We start from the raw sequence: 26,060 nt of genomic DNA on the forward strand, positions 1-26,060 counted from the left end.
GAGTCGGGTTTCAGGAGGCAGACACCACAGTGACACAGGGGCCTGGAGGAGCCTCTCGACGGCCACCTCCCCCCACTGCCTGCGCGGCCTATGGACTCGGAGCCAGCGTGCCAAGGTGGCCCAGCCGTGGAGTCTCCTGCACAAACTCCCAAGATGCACCCGCCCCCCCAGCCCTCAATTCCCATTTCTGTTTTCCAGTTTGTGAGGAGCTAATAGATGCACATGGTCCACACACATGGCATCCATCATTCTACTGCCAACAGCCCCCCTCCGGCATCAGCAGCCACGGTGCACAGCTGCCCATAGTCCCGCCAGAGCCCTTGTATGCACGTCTAGGGCAACATGCATCCGCATTACTTTCCCGCTCCCCCCGCCCCAGTCCTCATTCTGCTGTTTTTCCAGAGCTGCCTAATACTCCATTTAAGCAACACCTCACCAACTTCTCGCCTCTGTTTCACACAACGCTGGCCCCAAGGACCGTGTGCGTATGTCACCTCCCATACACGTCCAAGCACACCCGCGCCCGTGAATCCCTAGGAGCCCAGGTCGGAAGTGCAGGCCATTTGCAATTTTGAAAGCTACTGTCAACTAGTCCACCCCGGGGGCTGACCCAGTGGGCTCCTGCCAGCCATGTCCAAGAGCACGTGCTTCCTCACGGCGCACAGCGGGCTCATCACACTCGGGTTTCTGCCTGTACTGAGCAGAAAAGAGTCCTTCACCCTGGTTTTCATTTGCCTCTACGTCACAGTGAGGACTGAGTGCCCCTGCCCTGGGTGTCCTCTCTGGTGTATTATATGTGACCCCTACTCTTCTACTCAATCTCTTTATCAATGTCCTCATCAATTTGTAGAAACTTCTTATACGGCTGAAGGGGGCTTGCGGGAGGCAAGGGTGTCAGTGATGGAGGAGCCTGGAAAATCAGTCTTTTGTCCGTGACAGAAGCTGCAAAAATCCCTCCCAGCGTATTTTCACTCTGCATCCGGCGTCTCCTGGCATGTGGCATGGGCTCTGGGGTGGGTTATGACAAGCCGGGGCATCCCCACTCCCTCCCGGGGCCGTGCAGTGATGTGCAGGGTCACAGAAACTGTCTCCAGAAAGTTCTGCTGCTCTGCTGTGGTGAACGTCCCACCCAACAAGCATCTACGCGGATTAGCAACCGCGGCTCATTCAATCAAAAGCTCCGAGACCACTGAGGTTGATGGACATTTCTACCTGGACCCCGAGGAGCCACGAGGCTCTGAGTCCCAGGCGACCTTCTCATTGGTCGCATCCCGAGCCCACTCCGCCCTGAGTGCCTCGATGCAGTGTCCAACGTCCAGTACGAGTCCAGTTTTAGGAGGAAAAAGTGGAGACAGAGTAAACCTGTCACTCTTCAAGAATCGCTGCTCAGGATGGCTTTCATCCACCCTGAGCACCCAAATCCTCAGGGCAGCTTCAAAATGGGCCTGGGTCCAGAATATCCTATTCGCCACTGACTTCTCAAATACCCACTCACTATCCCGCAAGAGGAGAGCTGCAGCGGGCCAGAAAGTGGACCAGAACCAAAGCTTGCCTGGGTCCTTCTTTCCGGCAAATGTGGTGCCCAGAGAAGCGCAGCTGCTCATTCCGGGTACCAGAGCTGGAAGGCGGAGCAGATGCGGGCAGTCCCAGGGTCCACGGAGCCGCACCCCTGCTCCAGCGGCCGCCACCTCTGCGGAGCTCTGACCTCCTCAAGCACCAAGCAACACCTGTGGCTCCCCGCCGGCCGCACCCTTCACCCCCGCGCCGCGACTCGTTCCTGACATGCTCGCGCTAAGAACATTTTATTGCCCCTTGGTTTTCATTATTAATGAAAAGGGACCAGAATGATCTTTCCTAAAGTTCAGAGAGTCTATAAAGACAAGAAGCTGAAATGCCATTTTACTCGTTTTGGAGATGTGTGATACAATTCTGTCTTCTGCCAAAATGAAAAAAGAGAGGAAGAAAGAGGGAGGTAACGCTGACCCGGCCCGTGGCTTTCAAAGGGTAACGGAGCAGGGCTATGGAGAAAGCACTCGGCCTGATCCCAAACCGGCTCAAACCCCCAGCCGTGACCCCTTGGAGTCTCCCTGCCGCTCACCCTGGGGCCCGTTTGCTCCAAGGCCAGTGTGGACGCCCACGAGGAAACAGAGCACCTGGGAGCTACAGCTCTCTGGTCCCCACCCTCCCCAAACGCCCAGAACTTCAGTCAAGGGCAGAAAATGGGGCCAGTCACCCTTCTGCTCTAGCTTGGAAATAGGGGAGTAGTACGAATGGGGCTGGAAGCAGACAGCTGGCTGCGTACAAGGCAGGAGAGAAGCCAGAGACCAGAGACCCTGGCTCCACACTGCCGGCCCGATGGCTCCCGAGGCCGTGCTTCTCATCCCGTCAAGCACACACCATGACTGAAGGAGGCAGAGCTCTGCGACGTGGAAGAATGGAGACACAGGGACATGTTTGTTTGCTGTCACTCAAATTCAAACTGCCCACAGCACCTCCCCGACAGGTACGGCCGGCTAACGAGCTGAATGGCCCGGCACTTTACCAACACCACCTCATCGCTGGTCTCTCAGGAAGAATGAAGAGGCAGTCACCCGTGGCAGCAGTGTTCAGCCTGCACAACTGCACACAAGGTCAGAGGCCAAATCATGGCAGAGAAGAGCAAAGGGCTCTTCGAAACCCAAAGCCTTCGACCTTCCAAGGACTCTGTCACCTAGCCTGACTGGGACAGTCTGCCTGCCCAAAGCGTCAGGTTTCAGGCGAACCCAGCGCGTGTGGTGGTCCCATCGGGGGCAGGAGAGATGCGTCCCTGCGGCTCCAGAGCCAGTCTGTGAACACAACTAAACCGCCTCTAGTGTAACCTCTGCTGACCAAGAAAGTCTCACCTAGTAGGTGAGAACAAACATCAAGTGACAGACGTGGGGCCGGGAATGTCACACAGCAGCACAGCGATGTTGAACCTGAGGCCACCAAGTCATGGACCTGGACTCACTGATACCACAGAAATGTCACACTCCAGTAAGCGTCACAAGATCATGCTGCTGGTGACGGGGAGGAACTATCAAGTCCTCAGGGGGGGCCGGCAGCCTGCGTGCAGGGCGAGGCGCTGCCAGCAACCAGGCAAGCCTCGCTGGGGTCCCCTCCGCGCTCACCCAGGCCGGGGCTGTGACTCCACACGGTGCCCTATCTGGCTGCTCAAATCATCCCAACAGCTTCACTCACAAGCCACCCTGGAAATTAAATAAGACAGGCTCTTCCACAGTGAGGGCCTGGAAGAGAGCCAGTCTGCCAAGCTGGCGCTTGTTACAGCACAGAGCGGCGGGGCTAAATGCACAGAGACTGGCGACCAGCTGCTACGGGCCGAGCCGCGGGGGGCTGGCCGCTGTGTGGGGGCACGCCGGGGCACACAGCGCGCGGGGCCGGCAGTGGCCCGAAGGACAAACCAACCGGAGCGCGGTGCCGAGAAACACCACGGCTCTGCTCTGAATGGAGGCCCCGGGCGGCAAAGGTACCGCGGGAGCCCCAGCGCGGTCACACCTGAAAAGTCAAGGCCCTTCCCGTGAACATCCCACAAAAGACCATCTTTTCCACTTCTGACAGGCTGCGGTGCTACCAGCAGTGTCTTTGTCAGGCAGGAAGGACCCCGACAGTCATATCTGTATCCTCACTCACAGATCAAAATATACGAGCTCTGATTAAATTCTACGAATGCAGAAAGAAGTGTCCACGAATAGGCCGAGGCTATACAGTCAAGGGACATTTTTGATGAAGAGGACCAGGTCATTCCACAGGCAGAGGATAATATCTGCGACAGCTGTGCCGGGACAAGCCGGCGAGCCACGGGGAGGAGAGTGAACCTCAACCCTTACCTCGTGTCACACACACACGGACTCAAGGCGGGTGACACGCCGAAGCCAGAAAGCAAAACCTCTAAAGCTGCTGTAAGACAATGGAAAACTCTAGAGAAGGAGTCCTTGGGGCGAGCACACACATCTTCAGATACAAAAAGAAAGGAGTCATTAAAGGGGGAAAGAAAAGAATAAAATGGACATATCAAAAATTTAAACTTGGGCTTTTCAACAGGCACCACCAAGAAAGTGAAAGAGTAAGTCACAGGTTGGGGGAAAATATCTGCAAAATCATGTATTTGATAAAGAGCTGTATCTGTACAACTCACCCATGAAAAGAGGATTTAGAAAACAGTGTGGGCGGAAGGCTGGAAGAGATACTCCATGAAAGAATGGGAATGGCCAACAAGCATGTGAAAACAGCATCAGTCATTAGAGAGATACAAATGATGAGAACAATGACATCCTATCACATGTTCAAACGGCTAAGCCGGTAAACCGACACTACCAAGTGCAGACAAGGATGTGGAACAACTGAAATTCCCCCACTGTGCTGATGGGAACGACGAAAGGCACAACCTTTGTGTAAAACAGTTTCGTAACTTCTTACAAAGCCAAACACCCACATCCCGTGTGGCTAGGGCAATGCACTCCCAGGTATAGGGCTGAGAAAGGAGGAGGCACACAGGCTTACAAAGGCTTTTCCCGACACGTGAATGTTCACCGTGCCATGATACATAATAGCTCCAAACTGGACACCCAAACAACTCTCGATGGTCAACGGACACATACATTGTGGTACATCCAGTGTGCAGTAATGGGAGTTAGTACGCTATGCCCACTTGGCTAACCCTCCCCCAGCCTGCTTTTATTCAGCTGGGAGTTCACAACAGGTTTTACATTTTTAAAGGAATATGAGAAGGAGGGGGAAGCAGAAGGAATATGTCATAGAAGTGTGTGTGTGTGTGTGTGTGTGTGTGTGTGTGTGTGTGTGTAATTTGACAGGTGTATGTATGTCTACATGGCTCAGTCTCAAAGCATCAAGTAGGGTACAGAAACCAGACACAAAACATTACATGCTTCATGATACCATTTACATGACAATTTCTGAAAGGTAAGAAGTTTAGTGACCCAGAGTAGATTGCTGGTTGAAAGGAACCTGAAGTTGGGGAGGAGACTGATGCAAAGAGCATAAAGAAACTTTTTGGGGTCATGGAAGTGTTCTACATTGTTACTGGAGTGTTGGTGACAGGAGTTAAATGACTTAACAATTTGTACAACTCATCAAACTGTACGCTAAAATGGATTAATCCTACCGTGTATAAATTCCACTACAAAAAAAGCTACCTATGGGTGCCTGGGGTGGCTCAGGTTAAGCATCTAACTTAGGCTCAGGCCCTGGTCTTGGGGTTCATGTGTTCAAACCCCACCCCCCATCAGGCTGTCTGCTGTCAGCACAAAGCCTGCTTTGGATCCTCTGTTTCCCTCTCCCTCCTACATATTGCATGATTCCTTTTACCTGAAACGTCCAGGAAAGGGAAAGTCACGGCGACAGAAAGCATGTTAGTGCTTGCCTGGGGTGAGAAGCAAGATGATCAGTTAATGGGCACAAGAATCTCACAGGGAAGAAAGAAAGTGCTCTAACATGAACTGGGAGTGCACCACTCAGCAAGTTACCAGAAGTCAGAAACTGTACATTTGAAATGGGTGAGTGTTATAATATGTAGAATATGCTTCAGTAGCTTGTTTAAAAAATATATTTTTTAGGACGCCTGGGTGGCTGGCTCAGTCAGTTAAGCGTCCAACTTCAGCTCAGGTTATGATCTCACAGTTTATGAGTTCAAGCCCTGCATCAGGCTCTGTGATGACAGCACAGGGCCTGCTTCAGATCCTGTCTCCCTCTTTCTATGCCTCTTCCCTGCTCTCTCTCTTTCTCTGTCTTTGTCTCTCTCTAATAAACTTCAAAAACAATTTAAAGAAGAGTTTAGAAACAGACCCATACATATAGAAACAATTGACTTTTTCTTTTCTTTTCTTTTTTTAACGTTTATTCATGTTTTGAGAGACAGAGACAGATAGAGCACGAGCAGGGAGAGAGAGGCAGACACAAAATCCATACGAGGCTCCAGGCTCTGGCTGTCAGCACAGAGCCCAACATGGGGCATGAACCCACAAACTGTGGGGGTGTCCTGTCAGGTCCTGCGCGAGCCAGGTGAGGGCCACCATCTCCGTCAGCGTCTTTATGACTCCAGATGCAGACACCAGCGAGGGACCCCAGGCAGGGACGACGAAGACCCAGCCCCAGTCCCTGCGGGAGAGTCTGCCTGCTGTAGGTCAAGCTCTTGCGCCCTCAACAAGCCAGCACCCAAGTGCCCCTAAACAATTGACTTTTGACAGAAAGACAAGTAACTCAATGGGGATAGGACAATCTTTTGTCCATACAGTGCTGCCACAATTGGATAGCCATACAGGCAAAAATGAACCTTGACCTTCACATTACACCATACATAAAAATTAACTAAAAATGAATCACAGATCTTGACATTAAAGCAGACACTATAAACTTCTAGGAGAAAACCTCTCCAACCTCGGGGGAAGTAAAGTCTTCACAGAGAGGACATCAAAACCATAAACTGTAAAGAATACAAAAAAAAAAAAAAAAAAAAAAGATGGATGTCATCAAATTTAAAATCTTTTTTACAAAAGGTGACATCAAGACAAAGAAAGCTAGCCACAGACTGGAAGGAGATACAAACAGCACACACATCTGACAAAGCACGTGAGTCCAGAAGACACAGAGAACTCTTCCAACTCAAGAAGACAATTAAAAAGACACAAAAGAGGGGCGCCTGGGTGGCTTAGTCAGTTAAGTGTCCGACTTTCGCTCAGGTCATGATCTCGCAGTTCGTGGGTTCGAGCCCCGCGTCGGGCTCTGTGCTGACTGCCGGCTCAGAGCCTGGAGCCTGTTTCAGTCTGTGATTCCCTCTCTCTCTGACCCTCCCCTGCTCACGCTTCTCTCTCTCCTAGAAATCAAAAAAAAAAAAAATTTTAAAGAAAAAAAAAAAGAGGCAAAAGAGAGGAGCCTGGGGGGCTCAGTCAGTTAAGCATCTGACATCGGCTCAGGTCATGATCTCATAGTTTGTGGGTTCGAGCCCCATGTCGGGCTCTGTGCTGACAGCTCAGAGCCTGGAGCCTGTTTCAGATTCTCTGTCTCCCCCTCTCTCTGACCCTCCCCTGTTCATGCTGTCTCTCTCTCAGAAATAAATAAAAAACATTAAAAAATTTTTTTTTAATTTTAAAAAACGAGGCAAAAGAGGGGAAGAGCCACTCCACAAATGAGGGCGTGCAAACGGAGGATATGCACGTAGAAAGATGCACAGTGGGATTTGCCATCCCAGAGGTGTGAACTCAAACCACTATGGGATGCCACTGTATACACATTAAAACTGGTGACACTAAAAAGACCTGAGAATACCAACTGTTAGCGCCCATCCGCAGCCGCTCCGTCTCTCGCTGCTGACGGGGTGTGAAACTGTACGGCCGCCATGAAAACCTGTTTGGCAGTTTCTTCTCGGGACACGCTTAGCATAGAACCCAGCAACCCCACTCCCAGTCAGTGACCCGAGAGCTACAAAACATACAGACTGGTACACGAATGTTTATAAGAGCTTGAAGGGTAAGAGCTCAAAACTGGAAACAGCCCAAAGCCCAGCCGCTGATGGATGGACAAACTGCGACGCCCCGACACCATGAATACCCTCAGTAATAAGGAGATAAGCCCTGATGTGCACAGAGACCTGGACAGAGCTCAAAAACATTATGCTGAGTGGAAGAGCAGATGGGAGAGGGTGTACTGTACCACAGGATTCCATTTATATACGACCCTAGGAGACAAAAAAAAGTAGTCAGAAGCAAGGGATGGCTGACCAAGGGATGCCCCAGAGTCGAACTGGCTGGGAACAGGGTGCACAGGAACCTTCTGGGGCACTGTTGTTCTACAATGTTCTACATTGTGGTGTTCTACAATGTGGTGATGCCTACGTGAGAGTGTAAGCCTGTCAAAAACGCCTGTATTTATTGTACAAATAAAATAAGTACATTTTATTTTAGGTAAATGATACCTCAATAAAGCTGATGGGGGGGGGGGCAGAACATTGTTAGGATTTTTAAAATGAGGAGTGGAGCTGGAGGGAAGCTGTGATTGAGAACCAGACCCAGCAGCGGGGGCTCTACGTTCTCTCTCTGCTCTGTTAGCAGCTGAGACCAAAGGGAAAGGCAAGACCTGAGAATTCAAATTCAACTTGAAAAAAAAAAAAAAAACTTTTTCTAATTCAAATTCTAATTAGTTAACATACAGCACAAAATTGGTTTATGGAGGAGAATTCAGGGATTCATCACTTACATACAACACCCAGTGCTCATCACAAGTGCCCTTTTTGTTGTTTGTTTGTTTATTTTTTGTGAGCACGAGCACCAGTGGGAGAGAAGCAGGGAGGGGGGAGGCGGGAGAGGGGGAGACGGGAGAAGGGGAGACGGGGATCCCAAGCAGGCTACGAGCACAGGCTGCTGGTCTCTGTAGCACAGAGCCCGATGCAGGGCTGGATCTCACAGGCTTGTGAGATCATGACCTGAGCCAAAACCAAGAGTCAGACGCTTAACCCACTAAACCACCCAGGTGCCCCATCAAGTGCCCTCCTTAGTGCCCCTCACCCACTTAGTGCATCTCCCACACACCTCCCTCCGTCAGCCCTCAGTTTGTTCACTATCATTAAGAGTCTCTTGCGGTTTGTTTCTCTCTGTTCTCTCCCCACCCCCTGCTTCCCGTATGTTCATCTGTTTTGTTTCTTCAATTCCACATAGGAGTCAACTCCTATGCTATTTGTCTTTCCCTGATTGACTTACTCTCTTAGCACGATACACTCTAGCTCCATCCACATCACTGCAAACAGCAAGATTTCATTCTTTCTGATGGCCGAGTAATATTCCTTTATGTGTGTGTGCATATGTATGTAATACACTACATCTTCTTTATCCGCTCATCAGTCGGTGGACATTTGGGCTCTCTCGATAGTTTGACTTTTGTCGATAGGGCTGCTATAAACATCGGGGTGCATGTACCCCTTCGAATCTATATTTTTGTATCCTTTGGGTAAATACCCCCAATATACTAGTTCATAGAGTAGTTTGATTTTTAGTTCAAATTCGACTTTTTAAAACGCCCTCTGGAAGTTGTGATACATACAAAACAATATAACATTTATATGTTATGAAGCATAATAATAAAATCTGCACCCACTTTACCTAAACCCACCTACTTTACCAGCTAACGCTTTACAAAAACCACTGCAACAAGCCATGTGCTCCTCTTACCCAGAGGTCACCATTTCTGGAAGTCAGCATTCATTCTAACTGGAGCTCTCTGTGGGATGAAAAGCTGGGAATGTGCCCCCCCCCCCCCCCCCCCCCCCCCCCNGAGGTCACCATTTCTGGAAGTCAGCATTCATTCTAACTGGAGCTCTCTGTGGGATGAAAAGCTGGGAATGTGCCCCCCCCCCCCCCCCCCCCCCCCGCCAGGACAAGGACTGCATTTCCCAGCCTCTGGTGCACACAGGTGTGGCTATGTGACTGAGCTCCGGCCAGGGGGCAGGAAGTGAAAGTGACGTGGGCAATTTCCAGGAGGTGGGTCCTTTTCCCTCCTTCACCCCGCTCCTGCTGGCTGGACAGCAGATGGGAGAGTGGGAGCTGGGCAAGTCACGCTGGGGCACAAGACGGGTGCCAGCCAGGCGTCAGAGATGCGGAGCATAGAGCCTCAACTGGCTACATCAACATAACCGAGAAGTAGCCTTCCATCTCATTTAAGCCACTCTTATTTTGGGTTTTCTGTTATTTGTTGAGGAATCTTATAAAGTGAACACAGTGCACTGTGAGCAAAGATATAATCCTATCTACCACCAACACCAGATACCTTTATTGGCCGAAGAAACCTAGGGGATGGGTTTCTTCACTTGGTTCCTTCCGGAGACACTTGCCCTCCTCCGTATCTACAAATGGCATTTATGCGGCACCCACACGGCTTCACACCGGGTGTGGCACAAAACAAACAGAATGGACAGGGTACTCACTCCTGAAAAGCTGCTATTCCAAACTGGTCACATGGACAAAAGAAGAAAAATGTAATTTCCTAAAAATTAGAGAAATGTTTTCTTCAATATACAAACCAGCAACTTCTATATAAGCAAAAAGTGAGGTAGGTCTTCATAAATTACAAAAGCTCTCGCCATTCACCCCAAGCAGGATGGCATGGGTTAGTGTTCACCGTCCCTCCCCAGCACTGGGCTTCCCTCTAAGTGGTTAAATGGCCTCCTGAAGGCAAAGCCTGTCCCCTACTCCCACAGCCTGCACGGCCGAGCACACAGAAGGTCCCATTCCCTGGATTCCCTGGGGAGCTCCTCCCAGCTGATGGTAACACAAGATGGCCTTTGAATTCTCGAGCACATTTCCACCGCGGTCTATCCATTCAACAAGCATTTCTAGAGCACCTGCTAAGTCACAGCCTTGGGTTATAGATTAAAACAAAACAGAGGAGTCTGGGGGGCTCAGTCAGTAAGCGACCGACTTCAGCTCAGGTCATGATCTCATGGTTCGTGGGCTCGAGCCCCGCGTCGGGCTCTGTGCTGACATCTCAGAGCCTGGAGCCTGCTTCGGATTGTGTCTCCCTCTCTCTCTCTGCCCCTCCCCAACTTGTGCTCTTTCAAAAATAAACAAACATTAAAAAAAATTTTTAAATAAAAAACAAAACTGCCTCTAATTCAAGGAACTCATGATTTTATTGAAAAGACAGTGAATAAACATTTAAGTGAGCAGGACTGAGCTGGCCGAGGGGACCTCCATCCCGCTGGAATGGAGGCATCTGAAAGAGTCCCTGGAGGAGCGGACCACTGACCCCAATCCCAAGAACAGCAATGAGCTGGCCCGGCAAAGAAGAGGGCAAGAGCCTGGACCACGGCCTCATCTAACGCACTCAGGGAATGTCTTCCCTCATCCCCCACGCAGCATCTTTTCGGATGATACAAATAACTTTACTATTAGTCTACGAACAGTATCGTCAAATAGGTAATACAGCCTCAAAAATAATTAGATGACGACGCATTCTGAAGGGAAAAAAAAAATCAATGTGCTTTTGACTGTTCTTCCATTAGGGTGATGACCTGGCTGCCACCTCCCGCTCCAGGCCTCTCTTCCGGCTCTGTGGTCCCAGGCTCCAGCCACTCAGCATCACATGGCTTCACGTCCACGTGCCTTTTTCGCCTTAGCCTGGATGCTCTCGTCCATCTTGGCTGGTCAATGAACCAATCCCCACCCCCCCCACCCCACCCCACCCCCTGCCACTTCACATCCAGTGAAACATCCCCTGCTCTCTGAAGTGCCCCTTTGCCTCGTCTGTGCCACTGGCCTCGACTGGATCGACCTCATAGGCACCGCTCTTGGCTTCACTGCCTTTCCTACTGGACAGGAAACACGGGAGACAGCAGTTGGGCCTTATTAATCTTTTCATCTCAGGGGTCTAGCACGGTGCCTGGCCCAGAGCAGGAATATAAGAAAAAGTGCCTGCTCCAGGAATGAAGATAATCGAGGGTAAGCATGTGCTACTAAATGGGGCTATGAAGAAGCAAACTAAGACCATGCACTCTCAGGATTTCTAATCGAGTGTCAAAGCCTTTCACTAAACTCACACATTTATACCCTAACTGAAGCTATAGGTCCGTCTGTGAAAGACCTAAATTGGTAGTGAGGGAAAATGTTTAAGCCTATGAAAAAAATATGAACTTAGAAAACTTACACTGGCCCTGCCTAACTCTCAAAGCTACCTTGCTTCTGTTTCTTTGGAGGAAAGAAGAAAAATCAGGTTGGAACAAACCAATCAGTGGAGCATTTAGCAGAACTTTATGTTCGGGCCTGGGCAGGCACCGCGGATGTCCACATATACTGATTCCCGATTCAAAGTCAGACACAAAGAAAGCAAAACGAGAAGCAGAGAACGTCAGATTTCCTCTCGCATCCCAGCCTGACTTTTCCTGAGCTCTGCCTGACTTTCCTTTCAGCCCTGACAACACTGGTTTATTCTCACACCAAATGACACCGAGTTTCCCTCGGTGTCAGCCTCCTACTGCTTTCACAAAGCCTTCTCTGACTTCTCTAGCCCACATTAATTTTTCTCTTTTCTGTATTCTTATGGAATTTCTTGTCTGTGTAATTAATTTTGGCATTAAATCACAATGTCTTATACTATTATCTTTTCTTAAGAGTTTATCTTCTCTATCCCAGAGAGAGTCTGCAAGATTTTGAAGGATCACGTTTCGTATCTCTAACGATACTATACTGGGCATACAGGGGGTGCTTAATAAACACAGATGGACTGACGCGGTACCATTCTGGCAGGTGTCCAAGTTCTCTTTGCTGACACACAGGCCAGTGACTACCATCTCAAGGTCAACCACATTCACCAAAGAGCAGGGACACGAAAAGAGGCACAGAGTGCGACATCTGCCACGGGAGAGGGCCGTCACGACCAGAGGTGATCATCCAAAGGCACTGGGCTCCCTGAGGTGGTCTCAGAAAAGCTATCCTTCCCCCAAGGCGTGAGCATCTGCGGCTGAGCCCAGAGAATCCCATTTTCTAGGCTTGGGTTCAGAGATGGAATGTCTGTCCTTAAAGAGCCAAGGCATGGGAAGGCAAGGGCTCTGGATGTAAACTGGGCAGGAACACACATGAGCAGAGGCCATAAATCCCTCCTGGGACGCAGACAATGCCTCAGTGATAAGCATGCAGATTGCACACCTAGTTCAGAAACTCCCCTGAGTTTGCTTGTAATTAAGGGGGTTAGAAAGGTAAAAAAAAATATATAAACCCAATTAATCATTTAAATATTTAAAGTCAGATTTTTTCCTCACTCCGGGATTAGTATATTTCATAACGCCAGCAGCAGACAGCCCTGGTTTTTACTGGGGTTCATTTTAGAGCATGTTTAAACTAGTCAGATTGAGTGATGCTTCCAGCAACTAATCGCATGTCAAATAAAAGATATTTTATGTAATAAATTACCGCTACAAGTAATTCAAATGTCATTTATCAGTTTTATTATCAGTCAGGCAAAGTCTTGTTTCTCTATATTAATCAAAATCAAGCTTTTTTTTTTTTTTTTTTTTTTTTTTTTTTTTTTTTTTTTTTTTTTTTTTTTTTTTTTTTTTTTTTTTTTTTGAGCAGTTTTGACACCTCTTGGCAAAAGTACAGGAAGTGAAGAGGTAGAATCACCCCCGGAGCTGTAAGGAACTGTGTGGCGGTACCAGAGGCATGAAGCTCAGCAGTGACGAGCAGAAACTTCAGGGGTTTAAAATTGCCATTACCATTGTTTTTATACTAGCGTCAAAGCAGGAAGGAGTCTGTCTCTGAGAAGATGTATTTTATTTTTAGGGCTGGGAGACTCTTAAAAATACTCCTACCTAAATACCTAAACGTGTAATGCTTTTTCTCAGAGAGACCTGGACAGAAACATAATTTAAATGACGGCCCTGCCTCTCCCCAGCCCTTTCTTTCACCTCTTTCAGAAGGGCCGACAGTTTAAATGACCCTCTGTGTCTACCAAAAGTAGGTGCACGCATGGTGTTTCAGGCCAACTCCGTGACCAACCAGAAGAATTTGTTCTGAGCAAGAAGTTTCCAAGTAGCCGAGAGACCTGCATGGTTTTAAGCCATGGAGGAAACAGCTGGAATAGAACAGATGTGCATCTCAGAAAATTCTACACCCCAGCTGCCACTGCCTGTCCTCAACAAATCCCATTAAATGGCTGGGCCCAGGGACGCAAGTAAAGAAAGTGTGGAGACCTAGCCCTTGGTTAAAAGGAAACGCAGAGGGTATGTTCAGTGACCCAAGACAAACGCGACAGATCGGAAAGAATGCTGGCCAGGGAGGAGAAGTGAGGCCCAGGCTGACAAGTAGTTGCTACCGACTCAGAAGCTCCAACTCAAGGCCCACCGCTGAGCAACGTTTCTCGGGTCCCAGAGGTCACGTCACGCCGGTGTCAGCTAGACACGGTGGCCACGGGGGAGGTGACACTGACAGCAGCGTGCTCACTTGGCCTCACCCATTCAGCCTCACCCAGAAAGTGAAAGAAAGGACAGATCTAAATGAGGTCTGTGACACCCCGGCCCCTGCAATGTCTGGGCCAGCAAGGGGGACAGCAAAGCAAGGGTCGGAAGGTAGCTCCTGACCACGTGGGAAGGGTCCAAACAAGCCTGGCATTTAAAGCCATGCCTTTCAAAATCTGATCTCTACCACGGTTTTAAATTAACGTGTTTTGAAAAAATAAAACTTCTGAGATAGACAATTAAAATGAAGACAATTATAGAAAAGGCGCTTTGAAAGACAACGGATCCAAGGCTGAGTTACATTAAAGACACGAATCTTGAGCTGTTTTCCAACACTCTGAAGTCAATGTTAACCTTTTTTATAAGTGATTTCAAGATGGGGTTCTGGCTGTAATTTGAAGGTTTGTACATTTATTACTAGTTTGAGGAGCCTTTATTCCTCAAACAGCTTTCACTTAAAAACAACGTGGGTCATGTTCTCATGTAATAATTAAAAGCTACACTCAAAAAGGACCTTTACGTTTAGTCTGAAATTGTCTAACAGACTGTCAACACATAAATATACATGATGTAGCCAGGACGAGGGAGGGAGGGAGGGAGGGAGGAAGGAAGGACGGACGGACGGACGGACAGACGAACAGATGGGCAGGTGGGGGGTGGGTGGGAGACATCACCCTAAATCTAGTAATATTAACTTTAAAAAATAAAATTAGGAGAGAAGGGATTTCAGTGAGCAAGCGAGAATGCAGTCACGAATCAGGCGTTCATGTTCTTATTCGTGGAAGAGTGACATGCAAAAGCACCATGTAAGAAACTGGAAACAGAACCAAGAAATATGTCTACAGATTCTTGCTTGTAACCCAAATACATGAAACAACACAATACACTCCTTTATTCTGGTCCCCTGTCTCTTCTTAAACCTTTGTCACATATTCAAAAGTTTTTCTAGGAGAGGATCTGGGTGTGCCACGTTCTTCTGGAAAAACCCAAGAGCTGTCTGCCCGTCCCAGTCTCTCTGCTTGAGGAGTCTGGGAGATGGGAAGCACCGCTCTTTGGCCGGAATCCTCAACCCCAGTCAAGGTTACAGGAGGCGTTTGAGCGGGTGACTTACTGTACGGCTGAGAAATGAGGTGAGGGGGCTGGACGGGAACCACCTGTGTGCCCGGCCCCAAGGACGGAGGCTCCTCGGCAGCCGTGCCCGACTGCTGGAAAGCCAAATCGATCTCTTCATCTGTCAGCCCTGGGGGAGAAGAGGACAAAATTGCAGGTGAATACCTTTTGCCACTGTCCATGGCCGCAACGAAATCTTCATTGAGAAACGACCCTTCGAGCCACAGAGTGCCTAGCATCCTGGTAAGTTTCCTCCCCGATTTCGGATTCTCCGGAACCTCTCCCGGTTGCAATTTAACCTTAAGCGACAGAATATTAGCCTCAACACTGCTTCCAAATGTGGCTCATTCAATTTCCTTAATTTATCCTTGAGTTTATTGCTGCTTCTGAAGTCGCTCCGTACTGCAATTCTCCATTCTTCCCCCGAAAACAGATACCATCAACTGCAAATGTGGCTCATTTTAATCTGTAATGGTGTTAAAAAAAGAGGGGAAAAAACTAACAATAATGCATGAAAACAGACAGGGAAACAAAAAACTAATTATTGGGTGAGACGACTAATTAGTCTCGATCGTTTCCGAAGACGGGAATAATTTGCTTTATTTTATGACAAATGCAGAAATAAAAAGAAAAATCAGGACTGACTGTGATTAGTATGAATGGGATATAGAATGTAAAGAAGAAAATAAAACAAGAAAACAGATCAAAACAAGGCCAGGCCCAAACTTTCAGATGGTTATTGCTCCAGCCTCACACAGGCTGCCTGTACTGCCTTTGGCTAGCTTTTCTGCTTCCCTTTGTTTTAATCCTCCTGACACTAAAGCACACGGCTTGGGACGGCAGGGTATAGCAGGGCGCCATCTGCAGTGGCTACAGCCTGGGCAGACGACCCGCCCAGGGAAGAGCACAAGGCCGGTGAGTGCCCGCGAAGACCCTATTTCCACTGGGCACATAGGGCTGTAGCCAACAGGGGCCCCCGGCTCCGTGGGGAGAAGACGTGGGTACCAGCCAACCCGGAGCACAGGAATGAGGTGTGATGCACAGGCATGAAACTTCCCTGTGGGCCGGGCCCGAGAAGTGGGTACAGGGGGTATGAAAACGCATGGGCCGCCAAGAGCGGGCGGGGAGGTCACAGGCAGCCCTCAAAGACCACTCTGGCCAGCCGTGCTGCTCCAGGAATCCCAGGATCCAGTGCGGCTGCCTCATAAGGCTCTGAAACGAGAGCCGAGAGCTTTTCCCCATCTGGTCGGCAGCTCTCCATTAGAGGCCGCATCACGGTGTATCTGCCCCCGGGGGTACATGAAGTACAAGGAGCTTCAGAGGGTCAGCATCTTCCAGAGTGCGCTGCCACACGCTCTGTGCCCAGGGGCTAATAGATGGGGCGCATTAATGCTCCGGAGCACAGGGCTGCCCACACCTCACTGGCCCGTAGCTGGCCAAGCACCTCTGCAACGTTTCAGTCCTAGGTAAGTAGTCAGGGAGAAGGCCTGAACTACTCTGAACGGCCCCGGACCCTGTCTCCCTCCCTCTGCTGAGTGGCTGAGGGCTGGCCCCATCTAAAACTGCAGCTCTGTCCCTTCCCCCTCAGCACACAGAGGAGCCAGCCAGTGGTGGCCAAGGCCACCCCGCGGTGAAGCCCGAGCGCTGCTGGGGTGGCCCCCAGCACACCCCGCTCTCAACAGACTGATGAGGCTCTCAACAGGCTGGCACTGAGCGCCTTCAAATACAAAAGCTACCCCTGAGGACGCGGGGCTATACGGGGGAGGGGGGTGGGGGGTGGGCGGTGGGGGGTAGGGGGTGTTCCTCCTCCCATACAGCCCAGCTTGCTCTCAAGGCCTCCCGAGAAAAACGGGCTGGACAGAAGGAAAACCCACGAAGCCCGGGCATGTGCTTCTCGGGCTCTGTCCAGCCTGAGAGTGCCCTCCAGTCAGCTTCTGAAGAGGGCGGGGAACCCCTTGCAGGGCTCCAGCAGGGGAGGCCCACTCTAACCAGCTCATCATCAGCTGCTCGGAGCCGTGCGCGCGTGCGGCGTCAGCTCGAGCTCGTGGTCACTGGTACGCTACGGACTTTCATAAACCTGGTGGTTCGTGTGCCTCGTCAGCCGCTGGCTGCAAATGAGGATAATTTTCCCAAAAGGAGCATTGAGTTGCATTCTCATTTTCCCTTCTGGCTCTTTCAAATATAAACAAGTACGATAATGTTTAGCGCTGGGGAAATCTACAGTAAGTCACGGGCTGTGCCGCGGCCCCGGGAGCTGCAGCTGGTTAAAGGGACAGCACTCCCTGCCCGCGGCTCTGCCCTCTGGCCCTGAGCTTTTACGGAGCCTATTTTCCTAATAAAACATGTTCCTTGCATTATTGCAGCCGAGCCCACCAGTGAGGCTGTGGTTTAAAGGGCATCAGCACTTCCTTCCAAGCTCTTGTTTTTCAGAGACCTTATCATTTGATGCTCTAAATTTACATTGGCTGGAATTCTGATATCCCTAGTGCTCCGGAGGGCTGGGACTTTGATTTAGTTACATAAAATGAATCACTTTTCTTCTTGTAAAAAAAAAAAAAAAAAAAAATCAGCATTTTCATGATCTCACTGAATAATATAATTTCAGAGCTGGACCATTATCCCAGCCATTGTATTCATTTACCAGATAAAGAACAACAACTAAGACCCAAGGAAGGTGAAAACGTGCCTCTGAGCACAGCAGTCAGGGCGTGGTGCTGCCCCCCAACCCCCACAGCCCAGGGCTTTGGCGACTCCCCCCACCCCAGCACAGAAACTACACAGGGAAGGCTCCGAAATTCCGTCCTAAGTCTTGAAGCTGGTGAAAGGTTGAGAGAAGCACTAAATGGTCTTTCTCACCCCCATACGGCACCCCAGCCTCGGGTGAGAGCCGACCGAACGCCCGGATCCTATCTGCAAATGACACCCGGGCAACTTTCTGAACGACCCCAGAGAGACAAGGGCCGAGCGTCCCTGCCTCGTTCTAATAGTCTAACTCCCAATAAATCCTAAGCCGTCTCACAGACGGCTGCCTGTGCCTCCCTTAGTGTCGTCTCCATCGGAGTGCCCAGGCCTGGGGAGGACAGACCAGGTTCAGGACTCTGTGCACTTCAGGTAATTCATCCGGGACTCACAGTCTCGGCAGGAAGGGAGGGGTATTCTCTTTCAGGACCCAGCCGTTACCTACCCAGTCATGGGCTCCCAGTCCTGAAACAAGCCTGCCTTCAGGGAAGAGGGGCTGGCATGGGACTCACGCGGAACATCCAGGTTCCCACCCATCCCCACGAGACAGATGGTGGAGAGCTTAGATGGAGTCCTTGCAGAACCCAAAAGGTTAAAAGGAATAATAAAGGAAACCGCCAATTGGAAGTGAATTATATTTGCCTGTGAACGCAGAGGCACTGGCTATATTATAAAAGGCATCTCTTTGCGTTGTTTACCATCACCCTGACTAATGCAGACCTTTTTTTTGTTGTTGTTTTAAATAATCTCATGCAAATTAGACACACACACTTCCTTCCAGTTGATTGCTATCTGCAAGGAATAATCTAACCGCAGAGGGACCCGAGCAAGGGCTGAGCAGAGCAGACATGGGGGTGAAGGGTGTCGCCGTCCTGTGGCAGGCAAACCTCCTCCCTTTCCCTGGCTGCCTCAAGTCTTCCTTTCGCTGCTGCCTTCTGGAGAATTAGCCAATTTCAATAAAGCCGAAAATCTCCCTTAGTTGGGGTGTCAATTTGCATCATCTGATATCATCAGCCCTTTGCATTTAGATGCTTTCAGTAACTTCACCTCTGCCACTTGCCAATTCCAAGAGCTATCAGCCCTGGTCTGTGACAATTAAAATATATCGCTGATAGAGAGTAAAACTAAGAAAGTCCCGCTCAGTTATTCCACCCGCTCGCTAGCTTTGGCCGATAGGAAGAGAAAGGGGCGAGGGCACCTGTCCCAAGTGAGCAGGAAGCCAGGACGCCTGCCTCTGAGAGGCAGGGCCATTTCACCCATGAGGCCACAGCTGCCTGAAGGGCAAAACTGAGAGCTCTCAATTCTGATCGTGCAGGTGAAGGTCGTGAGCACCCGGAATCAGGTGGACGTCTTGTTCTTTCTCTTCTCTGGAATCTACTTTCAGAGCAGTGCCCTTCCCAAGGAGACACTGCTCCTGTGCAAAAGCTGGGCCAAAGACTTCTTTTCCAACACTTTCTGGGGGGGGGGGAATCTTTTAAAAGAACTCCAGTGAGCAAGCTACAAGCTATTGACTAATAAAGCCCCACAAGCTATTGACTAATAAAGCCCCGTTTTACTGCTGCAGCAACTGAAGCAAACGGCCTCGGGGTGCCACACCTGCTTATCTGTATCCCCTAGAAGACAGATTTGTTTTCTTTTTCTAAAGAAAAATGCAAACAAAACCAAACCGGTTGACTCCGTGAGCCGCAGCCTACAGGCTGGGAGGCGCTGCTGCGGGTCCTTTTGCACGGACTCAGACAAAACTGGGCACTGGGAAGAGCTGCCTTTTTCCTGCGGTACTGGCTGTGCAAGGGCTTCTCAGAATAAGTCACCTCAATGTTGTCCCCAGTGACCGCTGAGCACTGCCACGGGGCCTGGCCCTGTGCAGGTGAAGCAGAAAGACAGACGACAGCAGACAGCAGTACTGTCTGCGTCTTTTAGGTCAAACAACACCAGGGACATAGGGCTAGGAATAGTTTGGAAATGAGCAAGGTAATGAACGCCCGACGGCACCTTCCAACCTGGCCTGAGTTTTATAATAAAAACATCAAGTCTGACTGGGATCAGGGAACGGGCCAGAGGGCCTGCGACAAAGGGTGGCGGCTGCGGGCTGGCCACTCGGGCCATCCACCTCCCCCATCACAGTTCCTCCATGTATGGGACTCGGGTGATTCATCTGGGACGCGCGGAGACCGTGCGGGGGTCACCTCTCTGAGAACACCACTAGTTATCTCCCAGTGCACACACTCTGAGAGGAGATGAGGCAGAGAAGACAGCTGGCTAAAAATACTCCCCAAATTAAAAGAAAAATCAACTCTCTGAGAAAAGCTAGGGGAGGGGAAAGGGGGAAAAAAGTGTTTTTATTTTATTTTATTAACATTTTGTCGGAAAGGTAGAGTACAATAAGGACTCTCAGAGCCTCTAAAAGTCGTTGGATGACCTGCAGACCCCTATTTCCCAGTGCCTTGTATAAAATTGAATTTTTTAAACATAAATTACACGTAATGACGACACTGTAAAAACTAACAGTAATGGAAAGCTGTGCTGTATTTCATTAGCCTGTATTATTCCGTGCCACCTGATCCAGGCGGGCCTTGTTTATGAGTTAGTGTGTTAGCAGATGCCGATGGAAGCATTTGCTTCGACCTTGCTCTTCTCATTGGGGCATGAAATTACGACGGCAGCACCTTGATATTACAGCCATAAATACAGTAAACTGCAAATTTAAGCCAACGGCTCCTATTGTCTCTGAACATAAAGCTGATCGGTATTTATTTAAAAGGAGAACAAAAAAAATATTATATATCACCTTGTTTATGGGGCTTCCCCCACCCACTTTCTTATCCCCCTCCCCCAGCCCCCCAACCTGTCTAATTCACTTGGTTAAAATATTAAGCAAATAAGCCGAGTGCTTTCTCCTCTACTGATTAACTATTCCCAGGCGGTGAAGACAGTTTTTTGAGAAAACTAGTTCCAAATAACATTACCCCCGAATTAAATAGTTTTTATAAAAATTGATCCGATGGTGGTAGGGCTGGTCCCCACCATCCGATACTGATAGGGAAATTCAGGAACAAGACGCGGGACTTCCCGGTCTCCTTAAATGAGGAAAGTTCAAACAACAGGAGAAAAGTTGCTGCTGATGTCCTGAAATTGAACGACCTCTCAGTACCCTTCTAAAAATCATTAGATAGAAATGCTATTTCAAAAAGCAGCAAAACACTGCCTCCTGCCACCTAAGGAAAGAAAGAAAGATATCTAATCGAGAATATAATTCTCTTCTCAACACAGGGAGCCAGGGACCTCTCATTAAAACTTGCACCAACCCCCTCCTTATCCCAGTGAGCCATAAACACAATATATCCTTTAAATACATTAAATGCGCAAGAAAAATAAACACAAAGACAAAAGGACACTGGATATCACCCAGCCACGTCTCCTAGTATAAATCACTGAGTAAAAAGCCAGTGCAAAATGTATTGCACTGTTAGCTTCAAGCCTGAGGAAGCGGGCCACCTTGCTTCACTGGAAAGTCTAAAAAGAGAAGGCGGTCTGCTCTCCTGATGTCAGTGGAAGAGGATCTCTCGGCGTCTCAGAGAGGCAGACGAGAGACATAAAAACTGAGCCAAGTCCAAGTTTGGAGGTTTCAAACGGTTAGTGGTGAAAACGCCAGCACGCAGCAGCGGGCGAGCTTCGCAGTCAGCAGCAGTAGGGCAGGCAGAGGGAGCGTCTGGGCAGTGAATTACATGCAAGTTTGGGGGAGCAGTTCCATTCCAAGTCAGACAGGCTGGGACCACAGGCTCCAGTGCTTGGGAGTATCAACGACCAAGATTACAAGTTTTTGCACACTTACTACGGCTACGGTGTTCCACAAGGCAGACATACTCCCCTGGAGCCCTAAATTACTTCAGCCACACCAGTCACTGAGCTTAGCTCCTTCCGCATAAGGAGGAAACTTCCCTATAAAATTTATTGGGCTTCTCTGGGGAGTAGTATAACTGGTGAACAAGACAGAAGTGAGCTGCCCCTCTGTGTCACACAAATTGAGATCTCTCATATGAAAGACTGGGAGGGTTTCCAATCAGCATCCATGACGTCTATTTTTAGATCTATAGTCTAAAGGGTTTTTTCCCCTCTTTTAATCCGTCTCGGCTAAATTAAAAACAAAAACAAAGAGGAGTTGATTTTGTTATTTGATCATCAATTCCGAAGGATTAATAGCATGGCAAATATTGTTGCCGGCTGTCACGAACAGCAGTCTGAGCCAGCAGGTCCTCGGCAACAGGCTGAGAAGTCAGCCCTCCCACGGTGCACTGAACAAGTCCTGGGGAAGGAGCCATATCTTTAAGGACCAAAGGGTGTGATAATCAGGAATCACAGCTACTTGAATGCCAAGGGCCAGGTAAGCCGAAGGTATGTTTGTGCATATGCAGAAAAGCCAAATTAACAAACGCTTTTTAACAGTACTTGAATCCTGCTCCTGTTTTAGACGAAGCAGTGAAGTATGTCTCAAAAAAAAAAAAAAAAAGAAATCACCTTTGACTACCAAACCAAGAAATTCAGATTGGAGAGAAAAGTTAGAGCCCATTGGGTGTATCTCCTATTCTTATTCTTTCCTTTTTCTTCTGTTATAAAAATCAAGAGAAAAGGACTTGGAAAGGGACAGTGACCGACTTACCCACAGCACATTGTGAGCCCCAGAGGCAGAACCGAATTCTCCACACCATGTTTACGGGGGGGAGGAGACAGTGTCAAACATGAGCAGCCTAACATGCCTCTTCCCCTCTATGTGACACACTAGCACATTCTTAATAAGCAAACTTAAAATCAATCGCCTCAAAAAAGATAAAAAACAAAAAGTATATACAGAGCACAGGGTGAAAACGTAAAGGATATACAGAGCCTCTATGTGTAAAACACACACACACACACACACTTCTACTTAGTTGTGTGTACATGCATAAAATAAAGAGAGAGAGGACACAGGTAATACTAGTTACAAACAGGGAGGGGACTGGTAGCTGGGGACAGAGACTGAAGGCAGACTTTGTTCACAGTCTATGCTTATGAAGTGTATTCCACGTGAATATATTTCCGGTTCAAAAGTGATGATTACTTTTTAAGAACAAAGAGAATGTTGGGGGGGGACCCTGAATCATGAGCAAAATCACTTAAAATGATTATCCCTATTTTCTCGAAGTGAAAAACCAAGACACAAAAAGGTACAGAGATGTGCCCAGAAATTAGGATTAGAAGGAGATCCACATTTTCTAATTTCTTGTTTAACCCATTGTGGCTGTAACCACAACAGCCAAGTACAAGGTGGCTTTCTTTCTTTTCTTTTCTTTTTTTTTTTAAATGTGTGTTTTTAAAAGGCAGGCATCTGTTCTATTTTGACACATCCTGGCCGCCCAAATGTTTCTTTCAGCTCTAAATATTTGCTTCACCAATGGAAATGTTTCCATCACTGCAACAAAACAAACATTGGCTTTGCGACGGCAGGGACAGCCATACGCTGTTTCATATGTTACGGATTTGGGAAACAACTCTACTGTCGGACATAATTAAGGGGGGGATTTTTGTTCCTTAAGGAAAACGCTGGCACAAGAGCTCAGCGTACGGAGACGCACCTCAGTCACCCAGCTATACTGTAACGCCGGTGTGTTTGGGGTTTTCTTTAACGTCCTGAATCTTAAGTATATGATCAGAAGGCTTATTATTTGGCATTCAACTTGCTTCCTAAAGTTTTAAATTACCATGCAGCTATCAGATTTATTTTTAAGTTCTCATATTAACCTGGTATTAACACATTAAACCATGCTATATCCTAACAGGTCAATACAGTACATAAATTATTTTGTCACCACCTATTTGTGTAGCTCAAATGAATCTGGTGTTGGTTGCTATAGTCAACATTACTAGCGTTGAGATAAATATTTAGAACTCAACCAAATCCATAAATATTTGGAAGCTTATTTTGCCACGCAATGTGAGAGCCAAGACCTCGCCTTCCTTACCTGGTTAAACGGCAGCCTCCCTCCTCCTCCCCCCACCTCAATTTCTTATGTTGAAAGGGTACTTTGTCTGTCTTCTATCTATAAGGTAAGACATGTAGTACCATATAATATACAAACATAAGATCTGTAAATATATACGCATATTTACCTATTGACAGTAAAAATACATGTCAACAGAAAACATGGAAAATAAAGCACAGAGAAAATTTAAAAATGATTCGCATTTTCACTCTCCACCTAGAAATAATAGCCAAAACGTATTAAACCCAACTGTCAAAAAGTAGTATTTGGAGCTTTGTACATTTCTGACTCTTTGAACCCCAGTACTAACCCTGAGCAGGGCCACCGAGGGGCGCAACTCCAGGGCTCCACGTCACTGTGTCCATGGACCCTGTGGCCCATGTGGTGTGTAAGCGTGTGGCCAGAGGTGGCAGGGGGGCCCCCTTTGGCTCCCGATTTACAGGTAAGGAAGCTGAGCTACAGGGACAGTAAAGCAGTCTATCTCGGGTCCCAGTGCCTGCAGGTGGAAACAGGCAGGGTTCCAGACAACATGGGGGAAGCTTTCCAAGTCTGTTCAGATTGAAAGGAAACACTGATATCCCGCCCTGACTTGTGGCATATCGTTCAGATGTGTTGGTAAAGTTGTTAAGATTGAATCTTTTCAAAATAAAAATGACTTTTTTTTGTATTAGAATACCCAAAGCTGGCAAGGGTACTGTGGAAGTGCAAACTGAGAAGCTTCTAGAAGACAACTCAGCACTCTACTCAAGGGTATTTAAAAATGTTCATAACCTCTTGACTCAACGATTTAACGTCTCAGAAAAAATAATGTAGTATAAAACTAACATACAAAGATGGTTTCTCACCGTATTTTTAAGAAGAGCAAACATTTGGGACACCTGGATGGCTCAGTCGGTTAAGCATCCGACTTCAGCTCAGGTCATCTCACGGCTCGGGAGTTCAAGCCCTGCATCGGGCTCTGTGCTAACAGCTCAGAGACTGAAGCCTGCTTCGGATGCTGTGTCTTCTTCCCTCTCTGCCCCTCCCCCACTTGTGCTCTGTCCCTCTCTCTCTCAAAAATAAGTAAATGTTAAAAAAAAATTTTTTTTAAAGAAGAAGAGCAAAACATGTGGACAATGTAGATGTCTGGAGAGGACTGAGCAGACAAATTAGGACACATTTCAGTAACGTGCTGTTATTCGACTGCGCACATTCTCATGAACAATTTCTGATGGCATGGGAAAATGCTTCTGATACATTAAGACATAAAAAGCAGATGTTATATTCATAGCTTGATCTTAATTACATTTAAAAAAAAAAGAACAAAAGGAAGCAGGAGAGTTGCATCATTTTTAACTTAATCTGAATTCAACTTCTACACGTTCTGAAGAAAAGAGAGAAGGAAAATTACACTATGAGCCGCAGGGAGGGACCCACCGTTCCATTCAAGGAGTGTTGTGTTTGCAAGCGGGTGTGACACAGGAGGCTTGGATTTGCTGTCTGCTCATCACTGCATTCCCACACACCCTGCCACAGGGAACTTCCCCCCATACGTCTTGGCACCCTTATGCAAAGCCAACCATGTCATCTGGTGTTAAACCAAGTATCTGTTCCAATGTGAAGGAAAAAATGTGGCTGTACGAGACTTGCTGAGAAGCAATACAGCAGTATCCTGCAAAATACCTTTCTATGGGATTTTTAGCAATTGTTTTAAAAATTAACACTTGACAGATATGTTCCCATAGTTAAAGTCTGTAATCTCAAGATACAAAAGGGTACACGCAGTGAAAGACTGTCTCCATCCCACCCCTGCCACCTGGCCATCCAGTTAGATCTTCAGAGACAATCACTGCTACTAGGTTCTTACGTGCCTTTTAGAGGTAGTCTATGAATATGAAAGTGCTTTCCTATGCCCATCTAATACACTTTTGATATATTCGTGTATAGGTGTGTGTGTGTGTAGGTGTATGAGTGTGTAGTACAAATAATAGCATGGTATATATATGGAATAGTGTTTACCATTCTATAAGTTGCTATTTTTTAAATTTTTAATGTTTTTATTTATTTTTGAGAGAGAGAGACAGCATGAGCAGGGGAGGGTCAGAGAGAGAGGGAGACACAGAATCTGAAGCAGGCTCCAGGCTCTGAGCTGGCAGTCAGCACAGAGCCCGACGCGGGGCTCGAACCCACGAACCGTGAGATCATGACCTGAGCTGAAGTCGGAC

At 48.1% G+C, this 26,060-nt stretch overlaps 1 protein-coding gene across 1 annotated transcript in view; it reads right to left on the bottom strand.

Moving 5' to 3' along the window:
* Nucleotides 1–26,060, bottom strand: part of PEX14 (peroxisomal biogenesis factor 14) — a 145,260-nt gene that overhangs the window by 13,519 nt on the left and 105,681 nt on the right. The window contains exon 4 of the mRNA XM_039235009.1: nucleotides 15,102–15,230. Within this exon, the coding sequence (XP_039090940.1) occupies nucleotides 15,102–15,230 (129 nt within the window). The remainder of the gene's footprint in view (nucleotides 1–15,101; nucleotides 15,231–26,060) is intronic.

This window comes from Hyaena hyaena, unplaced genomic scaffold, assembly GCF_003009895.1.
Source record: "Hyaena hyaena isolate Hyena2069 unplaced genomic scaffold, ASM300989v1 scaffold_94, whole genome shotgun sequence".
NCBI lineage: Eukaryota > Metazoa > Chordata > Mammalia > Carnivora > Hyaenidae > Hyaena > Hyaena hyaena.